This window comes from Cebidichthys violaceus, unplaced genomic scaffold (assembly GCF_023349555.1).
Source record: "Cebidichthys violaceus isolate CVI_PGR_0920_01 unplaced genomic scaffold, fCebVio1.0.p SCAF_1, whole genome shotgun sequence".
Taxonomy (NCBI): Eukaryota; Metazoa; Chordata; class Actinopteri; order Perciformes; family Stichaeidae; genus Cebidichthys; species Cebidichthys violaceus.
Genome location: NW_027176262.1, coordinates 7,819,546 through 7,844,005, shown reverse-complemented (window position 1 = coordinate 7,844,005; position 24,460 = coordinate 7,819,546). Strand labels below are relative to the sequence as shown.

The following is a 24,460-nucleotide window of genomic DNA, read 5'->3' as shown; positions in this document are numbered from 1 at the left end:
GGCAGGAATGAAAAAAGGACGGGAGTGTAAACAGTCAAAGTTTGCTTGGTCATTTTTTTGAAACTCATTTTTCGGAGAAGTAAACATGCTGTCAGGGAAACTATGTGGAAAAACTATGACAGGGATTTTTCATTGAGATGATACGATGGCATTTTTTTCTGACATCTCCACTGACTGAAAGTAAAGTCAAATAAAAAAAATACTGTACAGCACCTGGCTTTCATACTGTAAACTTTATATGGGAGAGCATGAAAAGATACAAATAATAAATGATACGCTATGAGAGAGCAACATTAATTAAGTTTATTCAGCAGCAATGCCTCTACGATAAGGGGAAAATGTCTGTCAGCCATATCTGCATGGGTATAGCGTGATATTGAAGGCTACTGAGGGGCACTGGTGACTTTCTGAGACATGTTCGACACAAATCAAAACACAACTCATTTCCATGACAGCATTATCAAAAATCCTTTGTGGTTGAGATTACCATGATACACACGTCACTTTCTATCCGATGTCCCTGCCTCTCTGCTGTGTGAATGTTTGAACAGGACAAACACAATGCTGAGTAAGTGAAGGCCCTATCACTGACAGAAAGCACAGAAGAATCTGGAAACAAATATTTAATGTTCCCCATCTCAAGTGGCTCAGCGGCAAATGCCTCATGGTGAGAGAGTGTGACCATATTAAGGTGAAGTGATTACAGCAAGGTCAGTTTAAAGGCAGGAGGCAAGGATTTGCATGTGTGCATGACAGGCACAGCAAGATCTTATTGCAATGGGGATAATTCAAGAAGAAAATGTCTCCAAGAGCCGGTATGATGTAGTACACGGATGCATTGAATATGGCTTCAAAAAATAAAGTTATTGTATTTTATTAAAAGAAATATTCAACAACAAAAGTTATTATTAAAAGTAAAGTCTCAAAACCAAATCATGACATTGAATGCAGAAAAGCCAGTTAGGTTAAGTCAACCAGCTTCAGAGTGAAAAGTTCACTCTGATGCTTTGACCGCTCTCTTCGACTCTTTACGCTTTGTGACCTCAAGCGACTCTTTATTAGGGCCGAGCACATCCACCTGGAACCACACTAACATGGCCGATAATCAAAGAAAGCCTCAGGTATGATCTCTTGCTCGTATTCAACATTTGACAAAAAGAAACAAGGGTTGAAAAAACACCACTTTTGTCTCCAGTTCAGCCCATTCTCTGTCCTCAAAGTGTCCCTGTCCCTTTCTCTGTGTCTCCCAAATATGCAGCCAATAAATAGCGCAGCATGCTTAGTTATTTCCTCATTGGGACAGACGGAGAATGAGAGGTGGGGCTGAGTGCCACTGCCTCTATATGCACCTGACTGCCGTAAATCACCGCCACAGCGGTCCCATCTTCATGCTGGAGATTTAATGAACTACCGCGGGCTTTTTATGCCTCTTAAGGCTCGCTGAGTGACCACTTTGTAGTTGTTCAGAAGAGAGGCGACGCTGCCTCTGCCCACTAAATCTTCCCTGTGCCACCGAGGATAAAATCTCCCTTTATTCATGGGCTATTTACCAGATCCAGATTTATTACGGGGGGGTACTCTAACAAAAGGGGGGTGAGAGACAAAACCCCCACCTCTCTCCTCCCCCAGGGCAAGCTGGGTTAGAGACCTGGGAGCCCAACGACTCATCCTCGTCGGGCTTGTTTGGCATTGAGGGGGTGGGGGGGCTGTTTTTTTTATAGTGTAAGAGTGCAGTAGAGACCTCAATGTGCCCTCTCTTAATGACTGCACTGCTGAGGGCGACAAATACGAAGCAGGTATACACACTCTCTGGTAAAAGGCACACATACTGTGCCTGGAAACACAGTTGTGCATGCAGGTGTATATGGGCAGATAAGACAAGATAATGCAAGTGTAAAAACACGATGCGTACTATCCCATCTGTCCCTTCACTGACCCACCGTGTTACCATGGTACCGCCTCTCTAAGCCCCTTGTTGTGTTGGCGGGCTCAGGGGTCATGGGTGACAGGTCAAAGAGATACTTATAGATACATGACCTTTGTGATGGCTTTGTCAAAAGACCTTAACAAACCACTTGAATGTCTTCACTCCAAAAACTGCCTTAAGTACATACACACGAATGCATTAGCAGAGTGTAATTCTCTACTGTTAGTTGGAGTGCATGGGTCTGGTTCTCTTGGCTGAGCATGAAAACACCTTCCTGCATCACATTCCTCTGACATTGAAGCGGCTGATGGCTTGCTAACAGCTCACCTGTCTATGCTCTGCAGTCTCACTGCTGCCTGCCACCACTTGTACCCTGCAGTTCATGGACTTTGCTGACCCAGCATTGACCCTGTTGCATTGTGTCTCCTTGTTCCTCTTGAATAGACCTTACACCCTCCTCCTTCTCCTCCTCCTCCCATTAAAGGGAGGTGCCCTCTCCACTTCTCCCAACTCCTACTTCGGTCTCTTTGTGTTTTTTCTGTTATTTCAACTCTGTGCCAGGATGCTTTCTGCCCTTTTAGTGGCATCATCGCCTTTAGCCTACTTACTCCTTAAGCTCTGAAGATGATTCGAATCCAGCCGCTTGGTTTCTGTCATTGTCTTTCCCTGAACTCATTAAGCTCAATGTCTCCTCTTCTCCAATGAGACTCAAAAAACAGAAGAGTTCAATTTGAAAATGATGTGCAATCTGTTTTTTTGATCAGGCCTTCAGGCCCAAGAGGCAAGCAGACAACTGCGAACAGCGCTGTGCCCTATTATGACAACCATACAATTGGCTATATACTTCCTCACCGCTCATCCTAGAATTACCACAGAACTTAAATGTTTCTAAGCAAAACAAGTCCTTGCGGAATTCGACAGACTTTTCAGGCTTTTTTAGACACTTTCTCATTAGGAGAATGAAAGAAGCCTGCCGGAAACTCCACTGGTGCACAGACACAGCTGTAAGCTTTTGAGTTTGAGTAAAAGTTTTGCTCAATAACAATTCATAAAAAAGCGAGCAGATTAATTACTGAATTTGATCTCGCCGGAGAAACTCTCTGAGAATTTAAAGTTAGCGGAGATAAGGGGGACATCAAACAGCCACATGTGTTTGCTTATTTTTAAAAAGCTGGGACTTGTTATCAGGGCTGGGCAGGACTTTAGGCTCCACACATCTTGTTGTTGTGGAGCCTTTCTAGTCTTGAGTGTGCTGAGGAGATGGGGGGGGGGGGCGTTAATGGCAGTAGTGGTGTGTGTGCATGACGGGACTTGAACCCTGCTGCTAACCCCCCCCCCCCTCCTCCACAGGCAGAGGCCGGTGTCTGGTTGGGTGCCAGAAGTTCTGAACTAATATTCACAATAATGTTCCTGCTCCGAGGGGCCAGCGACAGAAAACACTGTGGAGTCGTGCCAGCTTTTACTCCCCTCCTGTTCTCCACTTTCCACTGCCCCACCACACCTCCCTCAGCTGTGGGAGTCTCTCCTTCTGTAGTTCTACCCTTGTCGCTCCCCTTCTTCAACCATTTTTAAAGCTTATGGCAGAATGAAGGAAGTTTATTGATGTGTGTGTGTTTGCTGCGTCCCAACACTGTTAATACGGCACCATACAAAGTCTAAGTGTGTCCACAATTGCTAGTCCATTTATGTTTCTATGTGGTCAGTTACACCACATTATACAACACTATACATTTTCTGGGGGGGATTATAACTGAAATGGTAATATTATCAAGAGATGATGTTTTTCAATAATTAAGCATATTTCACAATATATAGATAAAGATATATTTATTTATCTGAGGTGACTGAATTACAAATGCAGCCATACCTATTACACCGGTATTGCACGGTGAATGTTCCAAAGAACATATATATCATTATTTGTTCTCCCTCTACAGTATGTATGACATCAAGGACAATCCCACGGCACACCTTCGCCAGTCTCCAGATCTCACAGTTCCTAAATTCTCATCTAACACAACTGAGGTTCATGTACTTATGTGACCTGACCAGTGATCCCTGAATGGTAATTCTTTCTCAGACTCGCATTGCATATGGCCTTCGGCTCACTTCAGAGCACAGCAGCGGAGAACCAGTGTTTTATTGCACTCTTTCTATATATGCGGATGCTGGTGTATGTGGAGCATGGAGACAGAGATGTACTCTGTCTCCTCTGAGCCATCTCCTCTAACTACTTTTTATTGACCCTAATCACACCAGAGGCATTTATCTTAGCATTGTGTGTGTTTGTATGCATGTATAATGTTTGTGTGTGCAGGTTGGCTTGTCTGTGTCCATGTATGTCTGTATGTGTGGGTCCATGCTGAATGTGTGTGTGTGTGTGTGTGTGTGTGTGTGTGTGTGTGTGTGTGTGTGTGTGTGTGTGTGTATGTCAGAGGCATGCTACTGCTACACCTCACCTCCCTCAAACACCCTGCTGATTGTTTCACTGATGATAGAATGCATCATCCCCCCCGCACCCCAAAAAAACTGATGATGCTGTCGCCCTGAAACCCCTTTTGTAGCCTTACCATCGGGAATCACCATAAATAACCATGACATCATCCCATTCTTATCTATGGGACGCCCCGTGCTGATCGATAGCACGGCTCCTGCAGTGTAAATAGCTTCTAATGCCCCATCTTCCCCTTCAAATAGGTCTACATTATTTATGATGGCTGTTAGGTTACCAGTCCAGGACACAATTTATTTCTCCTCACCCCTGCTCCTATTATACCACTGCTTTTGACTCTTGACGGGGAGATTGGAGTATGGGGTTGGAACATTCATCGCACACAGGAAAAAAAAAAATACACGGCACCCCCAAACACCTCACACTCCTATGGAGGTCCAAAAGGCTCATCACTTGGATGAGGCAGGAGGATGAAGGAAAAATGAGGAGGAGTGAAAGTGGACCTGAGTGCTGCCTGGTCCCACCCTGTGGTAACGATGGGACATCCTTTACTCAGATGACAGTGAGAGTGGCAGGCCTATTTGCGCGGCCGCCGGCACGCTGTGACGGATTGGACAGACAGAGCGGTTGGAGGCTCGTGGAAATGACAGGCTGCATTTCCATTTGGGTGAAAAATCTGGCTAACGTGGCTAACGTGGCTGGGTGGGTGAGGAGAAAAGGGAACACATGGGCTGGCCAGCCTGTTGTTTTTTGTTGTTGTTTGGTCAGTCTACTTGCAGACTGTCCGTCTCTTTGCCTAAATTACCCCTTTCTACTGATTTGCATGTTAACTGCCCGTCTGTTTGTCTTTCTGTGTGCTGCAAATAATCCTGTCAGACACACACATGAAAGCATGGCCCAAACATTTAGTAAAAAATACTTGACTTGTAATATATTTATACATTTTAAATTTGATATAGATGAGACCGATATGATAGATAGAAAGTAGTTACATAGTTCAAAAATATAATTATCCCATACATGGGAGTAATATGTTGTCTTGTTGATGTTGTGCATGTGCAAGAATATGTGTGTATATGAGTGAGTATATTAAGGACTATGGGAATTAAGTATATCAATATAAGCAGTTTGTAGCTGCTTCTCATAGACACAAGAATAACATACCATTTCATATTCATCATGTTACGCAAACACAAAACCATACACTAAGCAAGCAGCCTTCTTGTGAAAACTTTTATGGCTAAAAAGTTGGGGTTTGGGGACTTATTTCAAGAAGGCAGAATATTCGCCGAGGAGGACAGCTCCCTATAGTCAGAGAAGAGCGGCAGCGAGGTATTATTCTCCAAGCAAAACCCAGGGGTTTGTGTGTGAGAACGGCCTGAGGAATGTTCATCCTCACGGCTCATTGGTGTTCTCATTGCTGCACGCAGATCGAGCACTGGAGATGGGACACCCTAGATTTACGGGACGTGTCAGAAGCTTCACATCCTCGGGCCCCCCGGGGCCAATCTCCTGTCTTGATCTGGCCTGCAAGGAAAATAGCCGTCCCTCACAGCCTGACAGTGAGGTGGAGCCATCCAAACACACAGGGAGGACGGAGACTGGTGGAAATGAGGAATGTAAAGGAAGGAGGGAGGGATGGAGTGATGGAGGGAGGCCACCTTTGGCGAGGACCACCGCAGCTCCGGCAGTCTTGATTCTTCACACATCACTACACAGTGATGAAATGACCAAGTTGGGCTCCTGCAGAAACTTAAGGCTGATGACTTTATCTTAGTGAAGTAACATCAGTGGGAAGTTTCTATGGTGACGTACATAAACAAACAGTGGCTGATCTGATCAAGACCTACAGTTCACATTCAGTGGCTATTAGCCGTAGTTCAGTCACAGCCTTATTAAACTTACGTAGAGAAAGAAAGAGTGTGTGTGTGTGTAAACTCTGTCTTTCCTCCACAATCGTTCTCAGCATTGCTCATAAACTTCAGAATCCTCAAAGAGAGGAGAAGCTCGAGCAGCCTAAAGCCCACAAAGGCCTTTTTGTCCCCTGCAGGAACTGGTAGCTGTTCAGGAAGTGGAGCCCGATGCCAGCAGGATGATTTATGGCTCTGTGTCCTGGGTGGTGGTTGGACCTGGTCCCACTGTCACTCAGGGCCAGAGAGAAGCACTGCATGGCCCAATCAGAGGCTGCCCAGAACTCTAAAGACATTACAATGCGTGTCATAAAGTGGTTTGGAGGGAAGGGAAGCAGCCATAAAACAGTTTGGAGAAAGAGAACAATTGGAGGAGAGAATACGGATGACACAAACCCTGCTCTCAGAGACTCTGGCCTGGTCTGGTCTGTCTTGGCATCCTCTCTCCTCTCCTGTTTAGGGCTCATGACAAAGCATAATTTGGCTGAGACACTTATTTTACAATTTTGTTCTCATCTGTGCAGAAGACGCTAACTTGTTAGGACATCACAGGGCTTGCCAGGACTGGAGACAACAATTAGTTTGTTGGAGATGTCAGAATTGGCCACTGAGTTTTGCAGGATGAAATCCTTTGTGACGGATTGGTGCTGACAGCGCAGGCCCGGCGAGGAGGGAGCGACAGACTCCCAGAGCGCCCTGTGTAGTGGAGGAACCTTTGGGCTGCATTAACCCTTATCTGTGAGCGCCGACGAACAAAGTTCCCTCACAGACTACCTGCTGTAGCCTGGAAAATCCTATTACAGACTGCAGAGGGACACTTGGGAACACTCCATCGGGAAATCTGTCTCCCTCGGCACGTACCAGAGACAGGACATTGAGTTCTCTCTCCACCTTCTCAGCTCATTCTGCCTCTCTTTCATTCACTATGTCTGATTTAGTCTCTCTCTCTTGTACTCTTCTCTCCCCTTTATCCGTCTTTGTCTCTCGTCTGCCTCATCCATCACTCTTGTTTTCACCCTGTCTTGTTGTCTAGTTTTGCCTATCCTATCTTCTCACAGACTACCTCCTTAGTCACTTTTCACAAGCATGTTTTAAGTCCTCTTTTCATCCCAGTCACCCCTCCACTCTCCCCCGGTAGGAGAAACACTATCTATTCCCCACGATCTTCGCATGAGTGAGTTGCATTTATCTGTGGATTTTAGGGTGACTGCCATGTGCAGAGCCCAATCCCCTGCCCCACGCTAAAGTTGAGAAATCTATAATGCAAAACACATGAGCATACAGTATGCTGGATGTCTAATCCAATATATCCCAGAAACATTCCCTTTTTATTGCTCAATTTACATCTTCAAACAATGAACAATACTTGGTATGAAAAAAGATACTCTGCAAAAGCTGCTGTAATGGAGTTACAATAACATTCCTGGAGTCACTGTGAGTGTAAACAAGAAATGTAACTCTGCAGAACACAAATGAAGTCTGATTTGCAGCATATGTAGCCTATAGTGCAGCATCGTGAGACTTTAGAGAGAGCACTTACAGAAGAGAAGCTATTATGTTTTGTACTTTTGCTGTACCATTGCTTAATAGTTTTTTCCAATAATTCTCCAAAAATAGTTTTTTGGAGAGTTTTAAATTATTCTGAACTAGTTACTGAAGCTGTAAAAACAGGTACGGTAATTGATTCACTTATTTCAAAACATAGTATTTGCCATTTTGTTCTCATTATTCAAAAGGAATGCATGTATATTCTGAACATAATCAAACTTCCCCTATTACAAATTATGCAATGACAGAAATTGATGGACTGTATCATTATTATGCAACCTGAAAGCAATTACAAAACAATTATTGACCAGGATGTGAGTGGTGGTAATTACCGTGGTAATTAACCCCATTAAATACAAGAGCCACACTAATTTAAAATGTGACCTTCAAACACTGTACAAAATATTAACAAACACCCTTTCAGTTAATTAGCACTCGCTACAACAGTAGGCCAAAAAACTGCTTTTGACTGCAGTCATTCCGACGTGAGTGGCTGGTCTCAGGTGTGTGGGCAGGAGGAAAGAATACCACAATGTGAAAATACCACATTACAAGTAAAAGTCCAGCATTCAAAATTGAACTACCAGCAAAACATACTTCAAGTAAGTCATTATGGCAACTGCCTCTTATCAGAGCATTATGTTCTCATAAATGATATTAGTTGATTATGATTATGATTTTAAGGTTATAGAAGGTTGAGGTGGAGCTGAATTTACCCACTTCTTTTGGGAAGCTTATCTATATTCATAACAGTTCATCATATATTTATATTTATATGTGAAAGTACTTTCTAAAAATGGCTATCACATAAATACATTAGGATAAAAAGTATACATTTTCCCCTGAAATGTAGTAGAATAGAAATGTAAAGTACAAGCACCTCAGAATTGGATCTCGGGGAAGTACTTTGGTAAGTCGACAAATCTCAGAGTAGAGGTAAAATCCAACACAAATCATACCATAGAAATACATAGTATACATCACAGATGCTGTGAAGGATCAATTCAATGGCCTGCATGTTTACATGAGGAACTCCCGCCAAGAAACTGAATGAACACTGCTGTGTTTATTAGCAATAATACTGCCAATACTGGTAGTACTAAAAGGGTGCTTTCCATTGATTACAACTATATCTGTGACATAGTGCTCTATAGTACTACTAAAGGTAAATTCAGCTAAAGTATCCATCAGCTGGTGAAGACACAACATATTATTTATCTTATATAAGAATTTGTCAAGAAGCACGACGCCATCATGTAATACCATTCCTCAGCAACCTGATGTGGGCTTCCCTTCTGTCAGTCATTCACTCCTCAGCAATCTTTGGCTTTTTTGCATTTACTCCCAGGCCACATCTGAAGGGACCAGACAGGGCCAGCTCACAAATATTGACTTTCCAATAACATAAGAGTGCACAGCAGCCTATCATATGGCTCGAATTAAAGCATTATGACATAATAGAGCAAAGTCGGGGTTAAGACCTCATTACTGCCACCCGGGGCCTCTGCTTTTTCTCTCTCTAAACCTGGCAGCTCTCAGTTCTGGTTTTGGAACTGCTCCACTCTAATTGGAGCGGCAATATGGAGTAATTGTAAGAGGGGTACGGTGTTACTGTGCTGAATGTGGCCCGGCCTGCGTTTTTTAGCGCTTAACCCAGTAATAAGCTCTCAAACCAGACCGCAATGTCCCATTACCCTTTGAACTGCGGCGCAGAGACAGAAGAGAGATTCCAACATGTGAGTGAGCACACACACACACACTAAACACACAGAGCAGCACACTCCATACGGGATACATGGATACATAAGTATCTGGAGATTGTGACTGTATGTAGGTTATAATAGCCGTGAGAGAGTGAGGGAGAGTCTGGCAGAGGCTAAGAGGACAGAGGGCCGTGCCTGTTTGCGCAGCGTTGACCACAGACACAGAGAAAGTGGTTTTGTAGAGCAGTATTAGCTCTTGATTATTTGCGTTAACCGGTACTTAGATTTACTGCCTGGGTAATGCGATCTGACTGGTAGTTAAGCACTAGCAGCAACTCGGGGCAGCAAAACCAGGACAGAGTTGCTGTTCCCTCTCTGTTTCCCCGGACTGGACCAATAAAAAGCCTCCAAGCTCTGCCCCCGAGTCGCCGTTTCTCCCTCTTTCTAACCCTCCCTGTTGGGAAGACATTTGGAAACAATCAGTAGTGTGTTTTAAGGGAAGGCCCTTCCCCTATCAATCCCCCTAGATAAGGTATCTATGAGCCTCTCTCCGTGGCCCCGCACACGGAATTCATCACCTCTGTTTCCTGTATGCCGTTTAGGGGTCCCCTCATTTTCACTCCTATCTGTGCAGAGTGCAGGGGGCACATTTTCTGTGTGTGTGTGTGTGTGTGTGTGTGTAAACCTATGGGGTTTACTGTGTAGTTGTGGGCACGCATACACATTACAAATATGTAGTGTTTATTTTTGTGTGTGTGTGTAAATGAATAACAGCACTTTTTTTTTTGCCCAGGGGGAGATCTGCAGACAGTTGACGAGGTGCGTTTGATTAAAGTGCTCTTATCCTATGTGGAGTCAGTAGCACATTCCCCATAGTCCTTTCCTAAGGTTACCTCAATACTTCCTCCACACACTCTAACCTCAAAAAACAGACTTTTTGGTAAATAGCATTTTGCTACATGCCACCTCTCATCTCTCCTTTTACTTCCCTGTAAGTCATCTCATAACACAGAAATGCCTCGAAAATAATGGCTTCGACAGCGACTTTGAAGCTTCCTTGTTCCGGCAAGTCGTGCAGTGTACATCTCTCTCAGTGTATCCAGAGTGCTATAACAGCTGAGGATAGATGATATAAATATGTGTTACAAGGCAGTGGCATTTATATTCCGCTGATGAGTCAATGCACCTGCATATAAATTCTATTATATCTGTGGCCGTCTAGACGTTTGTCATTGTGTTATTGAGTTTGCCCTGCATGTGTTTCCGATCAGATCAACCTCTTTTTTTTTCAGCTAAGACTGTGTGTTTTGACTCCCACTGGGAGCCATCAGCTAGTCTGTTTTTATTCTGCATCCAGACTGGACAGATATAATGGGGGGGGAGAAACATGTCCCCCCTCTGTGCTTTTCAAACAGGTGAACTCCTCCTTCCTCATCTCTCCTTTTCCCGGCCTCCTCCTTCAATCAAACAAGTCCCTCCATTCACTTCAGATCTAATTAGGTCCATGACCTTTGACCTACTTGGATAGACCCCTGACGAGAGCCTCCTTCACCTGGTATTGTGCTGCTGGCTACACCTTCCAACTGGCATAGCCCCCACTCACGCCCGCCTTTGTCCTTCTGCAATTCACTCTGACTTTGTTCAGTTAGTTAACCTAGCTTCCCCTCCCTGCTGGGAACTCAGACAGAGAATGAGGAAGGAGGAAGGAGTGGGGAGGAGAAGGAGGGAATGAGGGGTAAATCAGAATTATTTTTTTTTTTGTCCTGTTTTACTGTTTGAGAAGAGCCACCTCTGGAGACAGTGGAGGATTTGACTGACCCTGCACTAACAGAGGGGAATCTCACACTTTATTTCACACTCTCTCATGTGCCTCATCTTCTCTCACATGAGATTAGAACGTCAGTAACCCCCCTCCCCCCAAACACACACACACACACACACACACACACACACACACACACACACACACACACACACACAAACAAGCACACGCCTCAACTAGCACCAACACACAACAGATTAACCCAAAGAAAGGGATTACCAATCAACTGAGAGGCAGGGAGACGGACCCCCAGCTTGTTTTGTCTTTGGGATTTTTGAATGGACATCACTCCCTTCCAAGACAATCAAGCTCCAGTTACATTGAATGGGGAGCTCATCTCCCTCACAGACTCCAGGAGAGACAAAAGCAGACACAGACACACGCGGCTGAAGGCGCTACGGGGCTGCACACTCTGCACCATGTGAAGGAAGTTAGAGGCCAGGGGTGTTTTGGTAGCACAGCAGGTTAAGCACATGATATTTACTCAACGGGGCTGGGGCCAATTCAACTAATCAATTGTCAATCAATTCAGTCTTCGAAAAAACGTACTGTGACTGGTTGCAACATGCATATTTTAGACATTATAGATACAGTAGTAAATCAAAGATTTGATAGAATAGATTTCATAGTGACAAGTTTTATACAACTCAATTGCCAGACAAAAATGTTGATAGAGGATAACTTTGTAAAACCCCAGATTACGTTCAATGCCACCAATTGTTTTTATGTCTAAAGCTACAATTTTCACTTTCTACAATATCTGTCCATCGCAATACAGTATGGATACGTTAAAGAAAAGACCATGGTTATGGCAAATAATCTATGGTCAAATCATAATTAGAAGGGTTGAATCACGAGTTGCAGATTCCTCCAATGACTGATTTATACTAGAGAGTACAAATCAGATCATAAACTGCATGCAAGTTGATTCAGAAATCAAGGTGAAAGCTAGACTTAGCTTAGCTTGGTACACCATATAGTTCTGTGTTTGTTGTGACTAGTCAGCCTCTAAGCAGGACAATAACAAGGCCCTCTTCAATGCTAACTGCTAGAGACTTTATTAAAACATTGAAACTATAGAAAGAGGTAAAAACCCACTTCACCCTAAGTCTACCCCCTCAGACCTCTTAGTCCAAGTTCATGTTCTACACTAAGCCTTGTTCTTAGCTCAAATCCAGCTAAACTCTTGTGCCCATGACCATATTTACTTTTAGCCCACATCCCTAGCAGTTACTTACCCTCAGGTCTGTCCAACTATGTGTCCCAACTACTACTCCGACACAGCTCAGAAGTGAAGCTGTATTTACAATAAAAGAAGGTATAATTAAGGGCCATGCGTTTCCTCACCAGCCTCTTGTCTAGAACATTCCGTCTACATGGTGACACATTTCCCTCTTTACACTATCCGGTCACACACAACAGAGTTTAATGATCTTTATTGTCCCCATTAAAATTCATTAAGTGCCAATGAGACCCCTGCGAATGCTGTGAGCGGCTCCTTCATAATTACAGACAGTGTCTCAGCAGCTAGTTAGTGCTCTTCTCATGAAAGAGAACGGGTCCCACAATGATGTCAGCGCGGCCGTTGTGTTCATGCAGCACAATGCATTGACGACCGCCATTCACATCGCCTTTGCAGACGCAGGACTTTTTCACTTAGTATTTCTAAAAAGCTATACGTGTGTGTACGTGTGTGTGAAAATGTGAAGATGTGTGTCCATTGAGAGGTGCGTGAGTGACAGAGGGGTTCATCCCTAGCGCCTGCCTTTCTAAGCGCTGCTGTGGGCAGGGCCATCTCCGCTGACAGTGGATGGGATGTGGCAGGGGCTCGGGGATTAGGGGGCTTTTAGGAGGACCAAGAGTGGCTCTTTCTCCCTGTGACAGAGAGAGGTGACAGGCCGTCAGTGCACAGGGGACAGGCGGACAGCCAGCCAGAGACATCTGCATTCATTCAGGACAGCGGCTTATCCGTGCACAAAAAACACGCCCACTTGAAACGCCCTCCATCCACGCTCTCACACTCTGTCTTACACACATGCACACACAAGAGCGCATGTGTGCACACATGCAACACACAAAAAAAAAAACCTGATTCCAGGAGCGACCTTTCCCAGAGATCACACTGTCTGCACATATAAAAAGGCAAAAAAAGTAACTACAGATGAACTACAGTTGCCTGAAAACTTTTCCGCAGTTAAGTAAATGTGACAAATCAACAGCTGGCACCATAACCACAGGCTCTACAAGTTGCATCACAAAATGTCTTTTGGGATCTCAAATTGAAAGTTTCTGATTCAACACTAATACAAACACATTTGTTTTTCTAAGTAGATCATTAGAAATGCAAGATTTTCAGCTGACAACAGTTTAAATGATGGGTCTCCTCCTGGCCAGGCAGCTGCTTCTCCTCCTTACATCCTCCCATCCTCTCAAGACCGGGAGCTTCAGGAGACAGGCAGAGGCAGGAAAGGCCCTGCCCAGCCACCTAATCCTCTACTCCTATTCACCATCACTGCTAATCTCCTTCACCACCTCCCCACCACCACCACCAACACTATCGCCTCCACCTGCACCTCCGCCTCTCACTCAAGAGGTGCACAAAGGCCCTAAAGCGCCCCTATCCCGCCCCACTCACCATCCCACCCATTCTCGCACCCCTAACCTGCTCCGCCCATCGCTCCTACAGCAGGAGGCACCCGGTTTTCTAAGCCCAGGACCCATAATCCCGTGGGGCTGCGAGTTTGGGTGAGTCCAAAGGCTCATTGAGTGCTGGATAACTCTCTCCCGGACTCTAACTCTCTGTCTCATTGTTGCCGCTGCTGAGAAGAAGACAGACACAAATGGAGTTTGAATTTCAATGTGCCTAACGACTCAGAGAGAGAGACAGCAGAATATAAACTGGTGGGCATCCAGGCGTTAAGAGTACTTTCAAGGAAGCTATGGAGAAATGCATGCAAATACTGTGGGCAAGAGCTGGCCACCTCATCCCAAACATGAAAGTTGGAATGCAATATATTTTCGGTTAATGTTTTTACATTTTTGTTTCTATTACTTAAGTGAAAGTATTATATAAAGTCTGGGAAAACATATTGAGTACTTAACCCTCTGTTATTTGATTTTTTTTTTTCCCTGTTAGATGAATTTAAGCCCAGCCCATGTGCTAAACTTTGGTAATAGAACCGGTCGTCAGCTTTGTTCTGGTGAGTCCAAATAAGACTTTTGACTATTCACCAGGATTGAAAGGGCACTTCACTTTCTATTTAGATATTCAAAACCCATTTAGATTTATTTCAAAACTCCCATTGTTCTTATATTAGGTGTTTATTGTTCTGTTGTAAATACAAATCACATTAAATTAATTCGTTATTAATGCATTAATTCATTAATCATTTGAATTAATAAATCCAGTCTATTTTCAGATTTGACATTTTTTTTAACTGAACGTAAATCTTCAGTCAACAAAGTAGTTGTATTGTGATGAATTGTTTATACCGACAGATATCATCTGGCAAACGATTAAATTCTAAAATCCTTAACACAGCTCACAAACACACACATCTAACTGCATGCACACTCACACAGTGAGCATTATGAGTACTGGCACAGTCAGCACCCCGGTTCTGCATACAGCAGTGTAGGTGAGCATCTCAGCCCAACAGACCCCTCACTCCTGCCTCTCTACCTCTTATTTACCGGACCTATCTTTCCCATAAGTCACCATTCCTGTATTCATAAAGCATCACGGACGCTATAACTCACTCGTCCCCTTTATGAATAAAGCCCCCAAATTTATGGTGATGGCTCTGAGGAACGGTGGCCTCCCTGGTGACAAACTTCCCCCAGTCTGTCACCACTGGCCTGGGCCGCTCAGGGCCCTCCATCAAACGCTCCAGATGGGAGCGCCACTTTAGCGTTCCCCGGTCGGTGACATCACCTCGCTGCGCCGCACGGAATTGATGATGAAAGCAAACATATCTATCTTAACTCACATTTACCAAATCAATTTTATTTTTACAGACCCTCCGCAGGCTTATTGGCATATTGACGGTTTGCAGGCGGGGGGGGGAGCAATGGATGAGGGATGGTGAGCGGGTGGGCATGGAGGAGAAGGGGGAGGGTCAGGAGGGCTTAATGGCATTTACCATATTTAATGCAGAGGGATGTCATCACTGAATATCCATTCTGAATAATGTGGCATTTCATCATAAATTCTTTACAACTTATTTACTTAATGGAAAGAGTTATGGCTCGCTGTCAGAGTGGTAATTAAACATTGTGATACAGTGCTGCCTTGCCAGGATCCCATCTTTCCCCTCAATCCCCCCAGTCGCCTGCCCCCAGACACACACACGCACACGCACACGCACACGCACACGCACACACACGCACACACACACGCACACGCACACCCCAGCTCCTCAGCTTTTTAAATACATATTATTATTCAAGATCCCCATAAATTACCACCGGATTAAAATTCATGAAACCTCTCTTTCCTTTATTTCCTTCCCTGGGAAAAAGAATAACCCAGAGAGCTTGTTCAACCAGCTGTAAATCTCTTTGAGAGGGACAGAGATTTTTTATTAAGATTCTGTATTATGAAAATGGGTAAAAATGAAGAGATTTTCCTCACTACAATTTAAGAGCCATTTAAGATTTATATATTGCGTCTCACCCGGCAGTTGATAATGAGGGAGAAGTTGCTTCTTGGAGAAATGTAGTCCAGAGTGAAAAAAAAGAAAGATATTTATTTTGATTTGGTTCGAGGCGCCAAAACCACTGAGTCAGAGCTGAAGGGCTGGAGTAATGGTCTAACGAGCACCGGTCCAAATCCAAAACTATTTATATGAGCCGAATGTTGATACTTTACCAAGATGTTCACAGTCAGCTTTCAAGTACAGCATTGAAATGGACTTATGGGTTTGGGAGACTCTGGTAAGAGAAGGACTGCTGTATTGAATCATCTTTTTATTTAAACCTGTGACTTTTCACTTTATGAACTGCATGGTCAGCAGTTCTTAATAAGCTTGGTTCTGTCCGACAAAGGGACAAAGGCCTGAGTATGAAGGACTAAATCCTCACATCCAAATTAGAGGGGATCTATTTCGGGAGACTTAATGAGGCTGATATTCTGCCAGCCCCTTCCTCCTACTCTATAAAACCGAACTTGCATGACACTGACGGAGGTCGCATCTAACCTTTGACCTTGTCCTGTGACCCTGCCTTCGATTTTTTGTGCCGGCTGACCAATATGTGATTTGCCAATGGCCGCACTGGGTCCCTAACCAGAATGAAAAGGGGATTTATGGCTTTTCACTTTAATTGAGTTAAGAGCACAACCTCGACTCCCTTTCTTTCAGTGGCACTGAGCTCATATTACATCACTGGGCAACAAACGGCAACAACAGCCTTGTGGTCACTAGGCTAAATGTGAGCATAACGACATATATATATATATATGTATATACATACATATATATATATATATATATATATATATGTATATACATATATATATATATGTATATACATATATATATATATATATATATATATATATATATAAAAAGAGAGCCCTGATGTGAATGCTACAGTGTATATTGACCAAGGAAAAATCCCTTGTCAGAAAGTGTGCTATTACTGTTGCATCCTTGTAACTGCAATTTTCATGTTTATACTTGTACCAAAGCTTAAGCTACTGTTATAAGTAGAGCAAATGTATTTAATTTAGCTACAATGTAATCTAACTTAAAACCATTGAAAAACATGGTGGCCACTCTATAATAAAAAAAATACTGTTTTCTTGATATTATAATGGTTGCAGTACACTTATTGAAACATTACTTCTGTCAATCGTTTATGTGTGCGACTCTGCAAAGCAATCATTTTGATCACGTTGAGAATATGCATATGAACTCTTCATCATTGATCATGTTCCTACCTCCCAGCCTTGAGTGGGGTCTCGGAGAAAAGGCATGTGCTCTCCCTCATATGGTCCAAAGCGGTCTCCGACATTTACCCTCCTGCGGCTCCAGATGCCCAGGCCTCCGCCTGGAACTGCTGACTCTCGCAGTTCAAAGTCCAGGGGAATGGTCAAATCTTCTTCTTGGGGTAAAAAGATGCTCGGGTGTTGGAATGACAAGGGGTGCTGGGGTGAAGCCTCATCCTCGGAGAGCAGAGGGGACGCTGGGTACTCTGCCAGGGCCGAAGAAGTTGTGGGATCACCATCAGAGCCACATACATCGTCTAAGATGTCGGCTGGGTAGAGGGCGAACTCATCGTCACCATCACCTGTGAAAGACACACAGAGAGTCTCTACGTGAGGGTGATGCTCAGGGATAGCTTTGTGATTGATGGATTATCACAAATTAACGATGGCAACAGGTAATCTTTCCAATGTCATTTAATAAGTTCCTGACAGCACTGGCAACTGAGTTAAACAAACAAAGTGTACATATGTTAACTTGATCAGTTAGCAGAAGACAGGCGGTCCAACAGATACCATGATGAAAACATGTGGGGGTGTCATGTGACAAACCCTCCATTCCATTTTCATTGAGCTCAGTGATAATAAGCAGGAGAGCATTACGGGAGCACACTTCTTTCTAATGTCAATGTTTTTCTTGTTTCTGGTTTCTAATCATTAGGCATGTCCCTGGCCTAGAAAAAACCCAACGGACACATTTAAATTCATATCGAAATTTTAAATAACACCTGATATGTCAAAAACAGGCATTTGGAGCTAAAACAAAATAACCTGCAGCAACAACATGGTTTGTTTGCTATTAGTTTGAGCTGATGCCAAGGTGGCTACGCAAAGGTCTGCTCAGCATTGTACTGCTCTCACTGTTTTATATTTCCTTTTCCTGAACTCTTTCTCCACTGTACAGTGAAAACAGAGGGAAGCATGCTGGGGTTAATTGTGAACAGAGTGAAACAGGACATAGAAGTACGACCCTTGAACCCACACTGGGCTTCTTCAGAGTGGCACACGTGGCTGGTGGAGCTTAATGGTGGAAGAGGAATTGAATCATTCGCAGTGTTGACACAGTGCGCAGGTGGAGCAAAGTAGCATTGTTCTCCCAAACAGGAGGACAGAGAGCACAGTAATCAGAAAGACGGATACATTTCCATGCGAAGGAAGTCAGACACGGAGAAAGACAAGTTCACATGCAGACGATCAGACAGGTCACCAAACGAGCAAACGGCCATCTAGCAGGACAGACTGCCGGCCAGGTGTCACACGAGGAGACAGATAGACACTCAGAGCCGGAAATGATTCACAGGAAGCTGCAGGCTCCCCCAGCGTGCATCTGACGTGGGCAGCGCCTAACGTGGGCTGACAGGCCACGGTGAGACGGGGCTCTGCTAATGAGGCTCCGCAACCCATCCCTGGGCTGAGGAACATTCCTAAAGGGCTGCCTGTGTGACACTGTACCGCTGCGCTGTCAGCCATGGAACCTTTGATCCACACAGATACACACACACACTTCTTGTTCAATGGCCATGAAGTAACCGTGCTTCTGATTGACTGAACGGGTCACAGTGATTGGCCACAGGTGGTCATAAACTAACCTGAGAGATTAACTCAAGACCTGGACAAAGTCATTGAACTTTTTCATGTGCTCTCCCCTTTAAACTGCCACAACCTTTACCACAATCCTTGATGAACAAGATAAGCCAAGTGGGTTGCATATAAATATCCTTAAAAAATGGGCAGGGTCAGAGAATGACATCCTGTGAAAAGCAATGCAAAACTGTCAACTACCGCAGTAGGTCAGGAGCTGTTTTCCTCTGCCAGTTAAGAATCATAATCAAAACATAATCAAAACGTTTGCTGTTGGGAACAAAAAAAAACCCTATGCATGAACACATTGTGCTGAATCAGCTGTCTATTACAGATGTTTGGCTGCATTTTCTGTGTTATGCACTATGTTTGTGTATTTGTCGAACCAGATCTACAACTTAAGTATTTTTCATAGTGATTCCCTGCAGCAATACCTGATCTCAGTGTCTACGCAACTATTGTGTTTGACACACACACTGTGTGGGCCCAGCAAGTTTGAGGGGAATTTTATTTTAAAGACGTTGCTGAGCCGGGCCGGGCATGAAACCCAATGTGGCTCTCGGAGTCAAGGTAATGATTTTCAGCACGGAGTACCGCGGTTATAGTCCTGGATGTGAAGGTTGCCATATGGTAGAGGGACAAGAGCTTTTAAAGGTAACTGTATCCCCCCATTGCTGTTTCTCCTTTGACATTTCCCCCCTCACACTGGTCTCAAAGTTTATATTTGATTTAGACCAGAAATTCCCCCGGTCCAATGGACTCCGCGAGAGCATTTCAGCTCATAAACATATATGTTTCTGTAAGGTAAACGTTAGCAGAAAGCAAATATGCTATGTTTAGAGTTTTAAAAATTGTGGTTTCATGTGCAGATGATTGATAAGTCAAAGACCGTAGCTGTACTTAGACGTGTGGGGCAGCAGGGACACTGAGCACAGATGATCGGATTGATATGTATGCGTGTGTGTGTGTGTGTGTGTGTGTGTGTGTGTGTGCATTTCAGGGTGTCTCAGTCTACTTAAAGTAAATAATCCTGTTTGTTTGTTCTGTAATGGACATTACTTTATCATTGCAAGCTGACGCCCTTCATCAAAGAGGGAGGTCTAACAGAATTCTGGGTAGCGAAGGGGAACTCCAACTGGGAGCAGCACCATGACTTCAACTGCATTATCAACAGAGATGGCACATAAGGATAGTACAAGAATGCAAGTGTAAAATAAAACAAATTAAAAAGTTAAACTTTGATGTTGATGTATCTGAAAGACAACACAAAAGATTTAGTGCAAAATAATGCAGAAAACAGTATTATCTCCTCATCAAAATCACTCATGGACATCAGGAAACACACCACGGCACCATGCATAAACACAGATATGCGCATATGTTTGTATGTATGTTATTATATGTATTTAAATGCTCACGCTTGGCACCTTATTCATTAATTTTTATTAAGGAGGGAAAACATTTGTTCCCGGGCCTGCTATCTGCATGGGTGGAATGATTTTCACCTCTGCCACGAGGTGTTGGGCGGACTCATACATCACACGATTACCCCGAGCAGCGAGCAGGGCCGCCATCATCAGGGAGTGAATTAAAGATGATAGAAGGAGCTATTAATCACTGTGACAAAGCCCTTAATGGAGGTGTGACCCAGCCACTGCCGACGGGACGCCAAGGGGACGCACCCACGGGACAAATGGATACATATGTTTACAGAGAGAAATAACCTACCTGTGGACATAGTTAACCCCCCCCTCTCTCTCATTTTTTTCTGCACCTCTGTCTTTCCTGCACTTACACATTTCTTTCTAACAAATGTGTGTCTTTTGCTACATTTAACCATTTTACTCTGTCACCTATATGTGATAATAGAGTCAATTAAAAAAAAAATTGCTTTTTTTTCTTCAAATAATCTGTATGGTGAATTATGTATGTATACTCACATAATCTGAGTTATCTATACTATACAATTTGCTACAAAAAAATATTTATGGGAAGGTAATGAAAAATTATATTTAGCCAACAACAGTTTTGGTAAATTTAAGTTTTCTGCCCCAGATCCTCCTGCATCTCTGCTCATAATGCACAAAGCTAGACAGGCGATAACACTGTAATGTGTAAGGTGGGAACATCATTCATCTACTTAACCTGTGCCCAATTCAAAGACCACTTCATCTAGCCAGATAGAGAGCTCCAACAGTTGACTGATGGGGTCTTAGATCATGAAATATGGAAATGAACTCCTCACCTTACGAGGACTGGCCATCATGCTTATCTGTAGACATCATTTGTTGCCTGTGATAACAGACAAATGGGACAGGGGGGGCTTACCCTTGTATTGCAGGTCAAACATAATCACACATGATCCCCTCCATTAGTCATCACATCCAGATTCTGAAACTGAACTCTTCATCATTCCTCTCTTTTCTATTTCTATCTCTACACCAGGAAAAGCATGAGTGTTTGTGCCGTTTCTCCAACAGTATTCATGCTTTTCCTGGTGTCGAGATAAGAAGCAGAACCACAGTAGAGGTATACTTTTTGTTTAATCACGGTTACTGCACTGCTGCTAAAACAACTTAGAAATTGTTTGGAGGATTCAAAATTATTTGTGGGAGGGGTTGAGGGGGCTACGGCACGACTGCTGTTATTGCATGTTGATTCATTTGCCTGAAAAATGAGGATATCCTGAGGGAGATGTAGGCGTAAACATCTGAGAGACAAGTCATTGTGACTGAATTCAAACGAAAATAACAATAATTATCTTTAGTTGGTTCATTTTAACGCTCTTACAGCTACTGCCAAAGAGAAAATGGCTGCTGTTGATTTGCTAAGCACAGTTAATTACAGTGCATCAGTTTGTGCCTAGATTCCCTCAGCAGGGTGTATAGAAGAGCGTTTGGAGCCCCATGCCCTCGGGAGAGGCAATAAGCTTCCTAATTAACTCCGTCTTTGTGCTTAATGGATGCCATAGTGCCGCTTTTGGGGACTCTTTTGGTCCGCGGGTCCATTGGGGTGACTGTGGTTCTGAGTGTTACAGACCACAAACACTCATAGCCTTAGGTAGCTGGATATGTACAGTCCGAGCCAATTGTCCATAATTTATCTCTCAAGATTAGTTTCTACAACCAAAAACAATTAGAGTGAAATTTACAAATAAAATAAGACATTTGTTAATGCTGCTGTCTTCCCCATTTTGTCTTTCTCAAACTGTAAAATATCTACTAAAGAAACATAAAAAAAGATCATTGTTAAAGAAAAGCAAAGGATATGGGATGAATTTTGCCTGGTAGCTGAATTATCATTATTTTAAAATGATGAAATGTAGCTATTAGTCGATTTTAGGTAGTATTTGAATGCTTTGATTTGGACCCTAAAAAGTGCTGAAAAATGCATTAAATACCCTTAAAATTGAGGACAATAACAGGTAATACTGCAGGTACTGTAGGTCTGAATAAATTGCCATTATTACAGTTATATTCACAAATCTAAACATTCATTTGCTCACATACAGGCACTCATTGTACAAACTGTTCAAGCCCACACACACACACACACACACACACACACACACACACACGCCACAGAGTAACAAGAGCAGAGCTCTTTATGCAGTCTTAATTAAAGAGAGCATTGTCTATGTTTTTTCACCCTTATGTTAGTCAACTGCTCCCTGCTCCAAATGGAAAACACTCCATTAAAGGACCTGGGCCGAGTTACCAATTAACATCGCACAACAAACTGAAACTTAGAGCTGGTCCCTCTGTGCGCGCGCACACACACACACACACACACACACACACACACACACACACACACACACACACACACAGACACCTAATTAATTAGCATTAGTTGTGATTAATAATGAGGGTCCTTTAATGGTAAATCTGCAGCTCCGATGGCAGGCTGACACAACAAAAGGGTCTGTGTGCGCGGCAGGATTTATCTGGGCTGCTTGGGGATTTTAACATGTTTCTCACAGGCCTGACAAATGGCCTATTAATTATCTAATGTTGTCCGACAACAGCCGCTTGATAAAGATGTATGTTTGGACAGGGTGAGGAGGGGAAGATGCAGCCGAGGAAAAGAGAGAAGTGTGTGCGTGAGTGTGTGTGTGTGTGTGTGTTGGCTTGTTTGCGTAAAAAACAAAAAGAATTAAAGAAAAGTACGTGGGAGTGGGGAGAGACGTGTAGAAAAGCATACAATTGTAGACTACCAAGTGGCACAAACATAAATACAAACACAATTTAGCAGGTTCTCAAAAAAAACTGTGATATATATTTGTGTCAAAAGACAAATGGCTGTGCTTCTACTTATGTTGTTGTTTGGAATAATCAATATGAAGGATTAACAAAACACATTTATTTTTAATGAAATGCAAATGAATGAAGTGTTGACGACACAGACTTGGATGTGCAACACACTCACGTACACACACAGGTTACGTACTAAAACCACAATCAATATCATCAGCTAGGAAGCCTCAACATCAACCCAACCACTTCATATCATTAACTCTCTAATAACATGCAGCATATGGGCAGCTCGCTCCCTCTCTATCCCTCTCCCTGATTCAATCTCAGTCCTGAGTCTAATTTGTGGAGTTTATCTTCCGGCTGTATGTTGACAGGTGTTCCTAAGTGGGATGCCGGTTGCCAAATGATTTTTATGATTGTTTTAGCCACACATTTGGGCTAATGAGATAGGATCCCAGTTGGACGCTAACTCAAGCCTGTCAAATGTAAAGCAAACAGAATAACAACCCGGCGCTCACATTGTTTCCACAAGCCATACATCAGCCGGGGCGTAGAGGGAGGGCCCTCCGAATCACACGCTGACCCCGGGATAGAGAAGATGAGAGGAAAGAGTGGGAGAAAAGGAAAGAGGAGGGGATACGAGGGGAGAGGCAAGAAGCAGGGGGGGTGACGATGAGATAGAATAATTTTGCAAGTGCAGGAAATCTTGGTTACCACGGTACTCTAATAGCTTACAATAAGAAACAATATTGTGACTTCATACATTTTGACCATTATTATTTAAAATTAGGTGAAAGAAAGAATCCTGAATGCTTCGTGCCTCTCCATATTCTGTAAGTAATTGTGTGCTTATCATTAGCTTGAGTCACTGATGTATAAGTGTGAATTGTGCAAATAAACAAACTTTTGAAAATATTGATTGTTTGTTTTACTCTTCTGAAGTGACGTGTAGAAAAAAAATGTGTTGATGAAGGTCATTAATCCCATCATCTCTTCTGTCTTCGCCTCCGATTCAATCCAAACTCAGCACCCCCAATCCTGCCACACCACACATCCCAAGCTTTTGATTTGTTTGTTCTGGGCACCTGTGCCATTCCTTTCATCCATCTCCCTGTTCCTCCACCGCACTCCCTCTGTTCTTTTAGAAACAGTGACATCTACCTCCAAAGAACAAAGACAACAAGTCTACACCAAGTACCACTGAAAGGTGAAACAAGAACATAAACATGACAATCGGAAAGCAGAAAGCCCCATGTATTACTTAAACCAAGAGTA

The 24,460-nt window shown here is 43.4% G+C and overlaps 1 protein-coding gene across 12 annotated transcripts in view; it reads right to left on the bottom strand.

Moving 5' to 3' along the window:
- Nucleotides 1-24,460, bottom strand: part of mecom (MDS1 and EVI1 complex locus) — a 130,940-nt gene that overhangs the window by 72,307 nt on the left and 34,173 nt on the right. For all 12 annotated transcript variants that reach the window (XM_068708817.1, XM_068708868.1, XM_068708833.1 and 9 more), the window contains exon 2: nt 17,304-17,653. In XM_068708817.1, coding sequence (XP_068564918.1) covers nt 17,304-17,653 — 350 coding nt within the window. The remainder of the gene's footprint in view (nt 1-17,303; nt 17,654-24,460) is intronic.